This window comes from Cryptomeria japonica, chromosome 9 (genome assembly GCF_030272615.1).
Source record: "Cryptomeria japonica chromosome 9, Sugi_1.0, whole genome shotgun sequence".
Classification (NCBI taxonomy): domain Eukaryota; kingdom Viridiplantae; phylum Streptophyta; class Pinopsida; order Cupressales; family Cupressaceae; genus Cryptomeria; species Cryptomeria japonica.
The window spans coordinates 61,938,610-61,951,483 of record NC_081413.1 but is presented as its reverse complement, the minus strand read 5'-3'; the positions used below and the strand labels follow the sequence as shown (position 1 = coordinate 61,951,483).

General features: G+C 31.2%; 1 protein-coding gene across 1 annotated transcript; it reads right to left on the bottom strand.

Moving 5' to 3' along the window:
• Nucleotides 1-7,952: 7,952 nt before the first annotated feature.
• Nucleotides 7,953-9,152, bottom strand: LOC131033497 (phospholipase A1-Igamma2, chloroplastic-like). Its single transcript, XM_057964727.2, has one exon. It carries the CDS (start codon nucleotides 9,150-9,152, stop codon nucleotides 7,953-7,955), a length of 1,200 nt encoding a protein of 399 aa, XP_057820710.2.
• Between the last annotated feature and the right edge of the window lie 3,722 nt (nucleotides 9,153-12,874).

Sequence of the window (12,874 nt, the reverse complement as noted above, 5' to 3'; positions counted from 1 at the left end):
GATAAGTCATGATAACCAAAAGCATTGTGAAATGAAGTTTTACTGAAATAAGTAAAAGCATTTGGATTTTTATGAGTTTGAAGTTGTTTACTATTAATTTGCTGTAACAGTCAATCGGTTTATCTTGACAGATTTTATCTTCACAGTGATATTGCATTGATAGTTCTAAGTTTACTTTGAGAGATTGATTTTGAGATTGGTGAAGTTTGTATCATTTTTTTTATCTATTGAGTCACCCCCCCCTCTGAGTAGTTGACCAGATTCTTATTCTTTCATCATGCCATCATGGGGAACCCTTTAGGAGTTTAAGTTAAGTCTTTCATTTATGTAATTTAAATGCACTGTTTATCTTAATGCATCTTTTAGTTTAGTAATGGTTAAAAAAAATTATTTCCATTACTTTTCAAGTGTTTTAGTGTAATCCTTTAGGTTTTCTTGGTAGGGCATCACATGGCAAGACTCATGGCTCAAGAGATAATATTGGTATTTTTGTTTAACACCTGTTTTAGGGCCAAGGTCATTGTTGAAGGTTTAGGGAAGCATATAGAATATCTCTTGAGTTAGGGGTTAGTTAAAGGACCAAAATGATCCTAAACTGAACTAGGGGAATGGACACTAAAGCAAGAGCCAAAAAAAAAATATTAATCTTGCATGATTAAGGAGCATAATTAACGATGCTACCAAATCTATATATGAAAGTTAAACCAAAGATATGTTTGACATTATTTTTACCATATATATAGATTAATGTGGATTGGATGACTTGTTAAGGCTGCAATATTTGGTAGTTTGATAATGCCCATCAATCTTGTTTGCATCATAAAATTAAAGGTCTTAGGTGGGCCATGACACTAGGAGTATAATTTAGTGATAAACATAGGAATAAGTCGAAAAGCAACTAGTGCAATATTTACAAAAAAATATAGATATATTTCAAACTAATTTCCATGAGATATTAAGTGGACAACAAAACAAAAAATTCAAATCATGGTATATAAAGAACTATGGGATAACCATGTCCATTGAAGGTTGCAATTATTCAATGCCACATAAAAGGCCAACTATTTAAAAACCACTGTAATTTTGAAGAGTTTGTTGAAGGATTTCAATAAAAAGTATTAACTTTTGGACATCATTTGACATAAAAAATAGAAAATGAATACTTTTAGGATGCTTCTAAGAGAGAAAGATAGTATAACCAAAATAGAGGTAGTCATGGTAGGGATAGACCTTTTCTAAAGGATAAAACAAGTTTGTTGTAAAATACTATACAAATGAATGTAAGGTAAGAAAAAATAAATCACATGGAACCTATGCTGGTACATCTTATGGTTCATTCAATTTCTCAAAAGTATTCCAATGTTATAGAAATGATCATTCTTTTCTATGCACTAAGTATGACAAATTATTAACAAAAATTATGTGAAAAATGCAACTATCTTGTTGTAGCTATCAAAAGGAGACTCTCCAATTCCAAGAGGTGCTAAGAAAACTAAGAATCAATATAAGATGGATATTAGAGATTTAACTCTCTATTCTTTTTATGTTCTGATCAAAACATATGTGTATCCTTTTGCCTTATCCCTATTTATACACGAGTCTCCCTCATAAATATTTTGACTCACAAAAACCTTTGTAATTAGATAGAATGTGTCATGAATAAGAAAGATAATTTAAAAAAAATAATTATGTAAAATGAAACAAGATTATGTTTTCTTGTGTAATATTATTTTGAATTCCTTTATGCTTTGAGGATAATTATTTTTTATTTATTTTCACATGAAGAATCAAGACTATCAATAATATCAATATTTCTCAAGCAATGAGAAATACAAGTAGGAGTATTTAAAAACCATAATGTTAGCCTGATCTACCATATCCTTGAATTATATATTTGTAAAAGATGTCACAAATTTTAATATGCATTATTTTGAAATATTTTAGTATCTTTGATTTGGGAGTTGGAGGCTAAGAATTTAGGAATCTATCTTGGAGCTACACCTTTATTTATTCAACAAGTTTTTTAGTGTAATTCTTTAGGGGGTTCCTTGAAAGGGTGAACTTTGTGTTTGCAGTGTTATATTTGTAGGGACAACGTAATTTATATGTAAATATTTTATGTAGTTGTTTAGTTAGTGGCTAGTTTCGTCAACTCATAACTATTTTTTCTTTATATATATTGGTCTCAATTTATCAATAATACATATATTTTTTACCTTGCTCTCATAAAATGTGTATATGCATGCATATATAAATATGTATATGTGTGTGTGTGTGTTTATTTATATGTATGTTTATGTATATATATGTATGTGTATACAATAAAGATATATGTATAGATATATTCATAAATATGCATATGCACATATATACATATACATATGTATGCATATATATATGTATGTGTATGTCTATGTGAGTCTAATATAAATACATATATACACATTATATATATAATTTTTAATGCTAGTCTATGAATAGATTTCAATTCTATCATATATTGTGATTAGTATGAATATTTGTGTTTAATATATTATGAGCATAGGAATTATTAAAAAATAATAATGAATCATAATACAATAATTTATAATGTATATATATTATAATGTTATTGGGATACATGTATCATCTTATATATATGGATTAATAATTTATTGCATGTATTTATATCAATCAATTACCTAATTTGAGATCATAACATTGTATATGTGCTTTTCATAGGACATGGTTGTATAGGTTTAACTATGGTCATTTTATTTATCATTGTCTTTCTCCTTGATACCTTAGAAATACATCCTCCTAGATGTGGAAAAGATTAAATAATAAGAAATATCCCCCACTCTTATCATTTGTAGTGAATTATCCATTATCCAATGATGATTCTTGTGCCTATATCTATGCTAACCGTGTTTTCCCTTCTATTGATATTGATTTTCTACTCTAGGAAAACTTGGTTAACAACTCTTATCACCAATAGATAGATAACGATAAGTTTTATTTATGAACTATATATTTAGAATAGTAGAGTTGTGTGGTGTAATCTCCATGGTGGGGTATATATTTCTGCACAATGTGTAATTCAAACATGAAAGGTGAAGGAAATCAGTAGTTTATAAGATATGTATAATATGCCTATATGTAAAGTAAGATGATGACAGGCATACCCTAGATCTAATATTATGTTTTCTTTGCACATTACTGCAAGGAAAAAATTGTTATAATAAATGATTTGTTTAAAAGATATAACTTCATTTAGTCCCTCATTTTGTAGTACCCCTCCTTCATTAGACTCTTTTTGGTATGTTTTTGATTGACTTCAATGGAACATTATTGTATATTGATTCATATTTTATGCGATATTATTTCATGCTTTATCTGGATCAGTGGTGTATGATTTTATGCAGTATCTCACTGCTTATGATTAATATTATTTTATGGATCATTATCATGGACTGACACTCTTACCTTATATGTGCAATGTGTTATTTATATGTTGCGTGCTTGCAAGTATATTGGGATGCAAGGGGATGATTTTCCTTCACTCACTCCGATGAGACAAGGAACGTCACGATTCTCCTTCATCGATGTGCGTGCTATTTCTGTATATGTATATTTGTCTATATGCACATGTGATTATTTGGTGCAAGACATTGCAGGTACAGGGTATTGACTTCACCTTGTTTCACATGTTTGAGCATGCCTTATATGTCCGATGGGAGTGGAGGAGATAGTTGTTGGACCCTAACTTGACCCATAGTTACACTTGTGTGAGTGTTGTCAGTTGGTTGTTTTTCGCATCTAGCTGGTATGTGAGTCATAGTGCTTTGGTTTGGTCATTTGTGAGTCGTCATTTGATCATTCTTCATTTTGCATTCTTTTGTTCATCTGAATGGTTATTTAATTGAATGGATGATGCTATCTTATGGTGGTGTAATTAGTTAATTATTATGCTCATAGATTATTGATTTTATTAAATTAATGATTTGCTAGATTAAATGGTTAAATGACTTATTTCATTGTGTAAAGTTGCATTAATATATTTTGTGGAAGGAAATAAATAATTACCTAGCCATTAAAATGTTAAATGCTAATGTTGAAAGAAAGTAATTTGGAAAATAGAAAATTGAATAAAAGATTTTCTTTTTTACCTTTCCATTTGACTTTTTTTTTTTGCTTTTTGGAAAAGAATTGTTTTTTTTTGGAAAAGAGTAAATCCGATTGCTTTTTACTTTTTAAATAATTTAATCTGATTACTGGATAAAACTTTCAACCTAGAAATTTTAGGCGGAAATTATTTTTCCCCATATATTTCTGGAAATTCACGGGAATGAGAAGCAGAATTTTTGGAGAGAAATTTGGAAAACCATTCTGAAGGAGGAGCTGGAATTCGATTTGGTTCACAAGGATTGGGATTCTCCATCATTTTTCTTGCTAGTTTGCTTCAAGGTTGGATAATCTCTTCTAGTTTTAAATTGATTTTGAATTTTTTAGTTGATTCTTGTGTGTTGAAAAATACAAATCTCCTCGTAAATTCTTGTGGAATGATTGGAATGGAAGAAGAAATGCCTATTATTATTGATTTGTGAAGCTTATATCATATGATTTCTTATAGGAAAGAAATGGTTCATTTCTCTATTTGTTTTATGTTTTTGTGTTCTTAAAAATCAACTTCTTCATTTACCTCTTCTATTTGTAATAGAATGAATTAGATTTAGTTTGTTGTGTGCTTCCTAGTATCTAATTGCCCAAGATTTGGGGTTTATGTTGGCAAAAATTGGTTATTGCCTTTTTGCTTCATGCAAGGAATTCTTTCTGTGTATGGAAGTAAGGAAAATTGATTTTAATCCTTCTCCTACCTATTGAATTCTTCTATTGTTGCCTAAATCATTATCTATTGGGTTCTTGTGTGATTTTATTTCACCATTTACCTTACTGGTAATTATCCATTTGATATTTGGATCTTGGTACTATGTGTGGGTGCCCGAGAAATGTTCAGGGAATGAATCATGTTTATGTTTTAAACGGTTTGGTGGAATTTTGATTTTAAATGCTTTGGAAGCATGTGATTAGTTTATTTGTGGACTTTACCTTACCCGTGGAGGGATAGTCCCACCATGCAGGCTGGTAGTGTCACCTACCCACAGGTAGCAGTACTACCGGTTGGCAGTACCGCTACTGGTTGGTAGCAATGTTGTCGGTCAATAGTAGCTGCTACTAGTGGTAGTAGCACTACCGGTTGATAGGACTGCTACAGGTTGGTAGTAGTGCTACCGGTCGGTAGCGACTACTATCAGTGATAGCGGCACTACCGGTCGATAGGCCTACTACTAGTCAGCAATAGTACTACCGAGAGGTACTATTTGTTGCTTCGGCAACAACACTATTGCAGGTTGGCCTTGGCCCTCACGTGACCTTGTACCCTTTGTAGTACAATTGTTTCTCTGCTATGAATTTATTTGTATTAAATGGAATATTTTTATAGTCAGTTTTATGTTAAATATAAATGGTAATTTCCTAATGTTTTTTATTATGTGGTTTAATAAATTTATTTATGGAAATCAAGGCATGAATTAGTTAATTTGAATATATTCTAGAAATGAATTAAATGCCTATTAGGAATTCATGTTATATCCGATTGAAATTTTAATGTGGATTTCATACTTGATGGAATATTGATTTGGAAATTGAATAGATGTGAGTGTCATAAGAGAGTGTTTGATTTAATTTTCAATCAATGATTTTGAAGTGCTTATGATGTTGATTTTCTCAAAGATTGTTTGAGTGCAGACTTAGTGAAATTAGCTTAACCTTTCAAGAGTTATATTATTTTATTTCTTGTATGTGGTTCAGTCGTCTTGTGGTGGCGTATTTGGTACCTTTGACCAAGTGATATATGATGTCTTCATTCTCTTAACCATGTAGTTTCTTGCCTTATGGTTAACCAAGAGTCAGTATGTCCTTGTTTTGACCACTTGTTTTGGATAGTGGTGTTATGGTTGTCTTCTTCGCCATAGGGTCCTCGTGGAGTGACCATGCTTGTTTAGTGTCCTTTGAGAGAGTGGCTTTCGAGTGGTGGCTGCGCCTAAAGTGGTTGGCATAATAACCCATCAAAAGTCAGATAATAAAGTGATAATCTAATTAATTGATTAGGTGGGTAGTTCATAACATTTAATAACATATTGTACCTTGTGCATAGGTGAGTGCTTGTACAGGGCTCATAATGTAGCGAGAAGGCCTGGAATGGCCAACCGACCACCTTGTCTTCAAGAAAGGCTGGTAGGGTCCTCATGAGACTTAGTTGGAGCTGGAGGTTCAGCAAAGGTTACCACAGTAACCCAGGATGGGGGCCGTGACCTATGGAGGCCGACCATGGTAACCATCATAAGCTATGTGATGACAGTCTCTCTTTAGGTGCACTTGTGTATTTGTGATGTTGAGTCACCTGGATATTGTAGAGTCATATTGTGTTGTCATGGAGTCATATTGTTCTGTCGACCATGTCATCATTTTGCTTGCTTGAGGTTCCTCTGCTATCTCCTTGCATAGTGGGGTGACTCCATTTTGGGAATTACATGGTCGGGTGGTAGTGCCACTTCCCATCGGATATTCTAGTTTGTACCTTCATGCGAGGATTAGATTCGCAGGTGTTCTTGTGGTTTATGGCGCATGCTCTATCTCATGTTTGGAGATTATTGTTATTTGGAGACCTATGTGGTCATTGTATCATGATCTTTTGTAACCTTGTATTTGGTTAAGTTGTATTTTTATATGTATATTGAGAAGCCATGTATTGGAAGAGCAATGTAATCCTATGTTTGGGGATGTTTTTATTAGTTTCCTTTATGATATGTGTTAATGCTTACTGAACAAAAACTATGTTGTCTCCTTTCAATCTTTCAAATGAGGTATATGTTATTGCATATGGCTTCTTGTGATCATTGAGTTAATGATGGATTATTGGATTAACCTTAATTGTGGAATTTATCTTTTGGTTTTAATTCTTCGTTGGTAACCGTTAAGGAATTTTGGTGTAAGTCTTCCACTTGTGTTATCGTGCATGTTGAGTTTAATGCACTTATTATGTTTATACTTTAAAAAAAATTGTTTCTCCCTTGTTGAGGGTTTTCCTTTGGGGTTTCTGGTGGGACATTACACATTTAGAGGCTTAGAAACCTATATATATATATGAAAGGATAGAAAAATAGATTATTCTCCATGATTGATGAATTGTTTGAATTGTCTCTAAATAGTTGATGACTAGTCAAAATCTAGAAACAATATTTTAGTCAAAATTACAATTCTCCATTATTGTTATTTAATCTAACTAAATATATTGTTTTGGATAATCTGTAGAAGAGTCATTTACTCTTATAACACAACATGAAACTATTAAAAAAAATTAAAATTAGGTCTAAACAAAAAATCTACGATATCATTATTCAAATAGTCAATTATAAAAGAAAATATTGTTCATTATAAGCTATTGAGAGAGTTTGTATTATATTAGAAACTAAAACATGGAACTATTTTCTATATTTCATTGCATAACCTGAAATATCACTATTATGAAACTTCATAATAATTCATAATAAAAATTAAATTCTAATATACATAATATAGAACATAATGGAAGGAAATACAAAATTGCAAAATAAATATTTTTTTCTATTAATTCAAGAAATTATAAGACCTTGATTAAATGATCAAGTATCTGATTACATGATCAAATATCATATTAACTCATAAAAATGAATACAATTTGAAAAAAAAATAAAACAATAAAAAATTAAAAGAATAACTATGTATATAGAAAGAATTACTTAATATTCTAAGATAGTTTGGGGATTTGATATTTGCCACCATTTGGTAGGATCTTGACCTTTATCGATCGATGTCTTTAAGTTCTTGGCAAGGAGAATAGAATCTCACAGTAAAAGATAAATATAAAATGACTAGTTATTATCTTCGTTATAGCCATCTAGTAAACGGAGATAAACATCTAAATTGTGAAGGTAAGCAACACAGTTCGGGTGCAGTAGGAACGAAGAGTTCTTTCCTAAACAGAGCTCAACTCCAACATGAAAGTAAGCCCATGGAAGCCAGCTCAGCCACCTGCTAAGATATCCCATCTTCTCGTTCACGAAAACTCCAGGGACTTTTGGAACGACGTCGCCCTTGTTGACAAGCCGCAGAACCTTGAGGCCAATATCTTCCACATTTTTGGCAAATGAAACATTACCTACTCTTGGCGAGGCAAAGGAAAACACTATGACAGGTATAATATTATAACAGTTAGCATTAAGGAGTTTTTTGACGTCATAAGCACTCAGTGTTGCGAGCGCAGCTCCCAAGCTGTGTCCAGTAAAAGTTATGCTTAAATTGACGATCTCATTCTTGTAAACATTGAGCAATCTCCTTATCTCTGAAATTAGCAAACCTCTGGCGCTCTTGTTGAAAGATTTTCCCTTAGAATCTTCATGGCTGAAGGTGGAAGTATAACAGCTCAGGAATCCGCTTTCAATACGAACTCCATCATTTGCTATGGCAGTTGCTGCTTCATGTTCTTTGCTTGTTCTTTCACATTTATAAGATAATCTAGCTGGAATCAGAAAATCCCTGAGATCTTGTATCCATTCTTGAGTTGTTTGGGTTCCTCGCCATGCCACTACAATGTCTCGTCGTCCAAGCCTTCTAATCTCCTTTTCACTCTCACAGACTGCAATAAACCCTAACCAAACAGCCTTGTCTTTGGCGTTTTCGCCGAAAAGTGACGCCAACACATTAGTATTAGCGTATATGTATTTAGTGGCTCGGTAGCCACATTCAGACATACCCATCTTGTCAAACAGTGATGTTTTAGTGTACTTACATTGGCCATAATGTATAGAACTACTTTCACCATCAAATGCATCATAGCAAACCTTTGCAAGGTTTCCATACCTGAGAACTTCAGCTTTGAGAATGGGATCCATGGGATCAAGCAAACCATTCCAGTTGTGCGCACCTTGTATATCTCTCCACATATCACACAGATTCTGAGATTGGCTTTCTTGTTCACCATCTTTTGTTAGTGGCGAGTTTGTTTGGGAAGTTATATTACAATCTGTTGAACTATCAGCTTGCAGTAAGGTCATTGAAAATGTAGAACTCATTTTCTGAAAAGTTTTAGGCTTTTTGTGGTCACTAAAGCAGACTATATGAATGGTTGGGCAAAAGAGAATATATTGTGGGCAGGTGTTATATAAAATATGTTTTTCAAAACGGTTGAGTTTAGAGATAAGAAAGATGGAGTATAAATAGACGAGCAGTGAGTACATGTGCTTCCGTTAAAGGAGAAATTGAATCTTTCCACAATATCTGTTAACGTATGAGAGTCTAATACTGTAGGGGTTTGTTATGGGACCCAAGCTCATATGGTTTGACACTCAATCTCTAAATATACACATTCACTTCCCTTACTAAATGTTAAATGAATGAAAAGGTAACAACGACATGGAGGTGACAATGACCAAATGAGGACTGACCGGATCTTACCAGACCGTTTCTACTAGTTTGTAGTGCCGTAACACTCTAAGGGCATTCAATAAAATCATCTTGAAATAGTTCGCTCAATCCATTTATGTTTGTATTTATTATTTTCTATTAAATCCCTTTTTATTTTATATTGACTTCCCTTATTCATTGGAAGACATTTAATCTGAAATTTGGCAGCTGGGTTACTGCGAATGTGAAATTTCGTGACGCTTATGTGTTATTCATGTCCATGGATTTTATTAAGTGTAGCGTTTTTGCAATATATAATGTATACATCGCGCAGATAAGCTTGTAAAAAGCATGTTTATCATAGATTTCACGCATTGATATTATACAATATTGTGGAGTAAAATTCATTTACGTATTCATGTCTAGGCTAGTTTAATAATAATGCATACAAAAACGTGCAAATCAATGCAATGATGGATGTGATAATATATAATAGACATTTTAAATTTAAATAGGAGGAAATGGGTATTTAGATTTGGGAATTACGAGGAAGAATAAGTGATCATGTAAACTAGGATTATTTATTAATGTTAAAAAATTAATATGTTGTGTTTATTAATTAAAATTTTAATATATAAAAACTAATAGAGGTTGGACTTTGTGTATGATGTAGAGAAGTTTTCTAAAGTACAAAACTATTCTATGCAATCAATTTTATGTCTTGATTTAATGTCTACTCATGCATAAAGGCTAATGATGTTTCTAATTATATTAGATCATCAAATTGTGTAGGATGTGTTTAAATGATTAAAACATATTTAAATATCAAGACATTTAACAATTAGTCATTAAAATGTACTCCAAAAATTGGCTATGAATGACTAGTACAAAAGGGGCAATCAATAAAAATAAAAAATAAATATAGGTTCATTTGACAATATGTGAAATTATTCTCGAGAACTAAGGAAATGACCTAGAATTGGAAATTTTGTTGAGTAATTTTTATCCATAATCTAATAGTCTAAGATAAAATGTTCATTATCAAGCAATGATGCCAACTATTGAGATAAAAGGCTTCTCCTACAATACTATAAAAATTTCAAAGTGTTCTTAACCTTGAAATTATATTCAATAAATTTAATGGATTCAAATTAACAAAAATAAATTAGAAAAAAAAATGATTATAGCATCACATAACACAATATTTACATGATTTTTTTTTTCAAAATAAACTCCTACAAGAAGACATCCCAACTACATATTAACTTTTAAATTAAGATTATAATATAATCAAACTTTCATTCTCTTTATTTCCTTTATTCTAGTAGCACATATATATTAATGAATAATCGTAATGTATCGAATTGCCTATGTAGTTCCTTCAACCTATTTAATGTATTCATCTCTCGTTATTTCCATTTACTATTGAGGGAATAAATTAATAGATTGGATAAAAGAGAAGTCGAAATTATCAAATATGCTACCCAAATTATTATTCTCATATTGAATATCTCCAACATTTGGATTTACTCTCAGAATATGAAAGGTCACTACATACATCCTAAAAGTTTTATTTCCTAGCTTCAAATGTGCAACAAATCTATGAATTCCAAAAGACACATTATAGGATATTCAAAATTCATTCCTCTCTCGTAGTGGAAACTAATAGAGTTGTGTAATTTTTTCTCTGTTGGGCATTCGGCCCATCTTTCTTCGTATCTCTTTCTTTGATCTAATAAATTTTTACCCCTCTTTTAGCTTAATTAATTATTTTTCATTTATAAGTCATATTTACCACATGTGATGGACCCTCCTTCCTTATGAGTGTATTGTAATTAATTAGATTAAATATTATAAATTGATTTTAATATCACTTTAATTGTTTGTAGACACTTTCCAAAAGTGTTGGTAACTAGTAAAACGATATACGATTTACAAGGTAGATAGCACATATATCTTAGTATTATCCTATTATAAATCATTCATTATCAGTAAACTTGTAATAATAACCAACAAAGGGAAAAAATAACGTAGCAAATATATACCACCTAATTAAAAATAAATAAAAATTCTCTTAATCCAAATAAATAATAAATCTCATTTAAATCGAAACTAATCTATATATGAGCATAAAATAAAATTGAAATGCTAAAAAATCACTCTTATTGGCTTCCTTAAACAACTATTTCGAATAGATGCCTCAAACAGTTGAAATCATATTCAATCCATCCATAAAAAAAGGCTATAAACTTAAAAAATATTTGGATCTTGAAAGCATGAAAATAGTTGTCTCTAGCTTAGAAATATAAAATAGGAACCATTTCCAATTAAAATTACCATTTCATTATAAAATAATCAATCAGGCCCATCTTTAATCCCATGAGAGGGTTAAGAACTATGATCAATTGTGTAAATTTTTGACTTGGTATGATAATATACGATTAGATGGGAAATGATGCAAAATAGGCACTAATTGAAAAAAATATATATATAATTCAAAATTATATAAAAAGTATAGACCTAGAAATAGGATGCAGAGAGGAACCTATGTCTAAAATCTAGTTCTAATATACCTAAACAATAGATATAAGTACCATAGTGTTAACAAGTTCCCTACAAGCTAGGGTTTTGGATCTTAGATCAAGAGGTTCTATAGTTCATTGACTCTAAAAATTAGCTAAAAAGCATCAATCAATGGAGCTAATAAGATCAATCAAAATGTTTTATTATGTTAAAGTTATGGAACTATGTGTCTTCATTTGCATTGCACAATTATGCAACTTTCTATTGTTAGATTTCTAACATGTACACAGAGAGACAAGAAAAGTCAAGTTGTATAGTGGTTTTCCTATGTCAAATCCCAGGTAGGTATTAACCTCCACTATAACAAATGGTGATTTTAGTAAACCTTATTGTTATCAGGGTGTAGAGTTAATCTTAAATGAAGTTTTGAATTTTCAAAATTATACATTTGGAATTGATAATAGTGCTGATGAAATTCTCTTTAGATAAGCCCTCCAAGTATTTTATCTAACAACATGATAAATCATAAAAAAAAAATTATCATGAATATATACTTGAAGCTAACTTGTTGTAGCTTGTTGTTCCTTGTTTACAACTCTTATTTTTATGAAGAAATACTTGGTCTTAAAATTAAATTGCTAGATGATGAAATAATTTAGAGATGATGTGATTATATAGGGTTCTCAAGGTATTTTTGAATTTAGGATGACTTCCAATAATAATATAAAAATATTAGGATTAAATCACAAATCGTAGGAGTTGACACAAACAAATTCAAATTTGGACCCCTTCTCAGGGGACTATGGATCTAGGTGCCATAGTCAATTAGAGTATGGCATTGAGCACCATAGTACACCCAAAAAAGGGT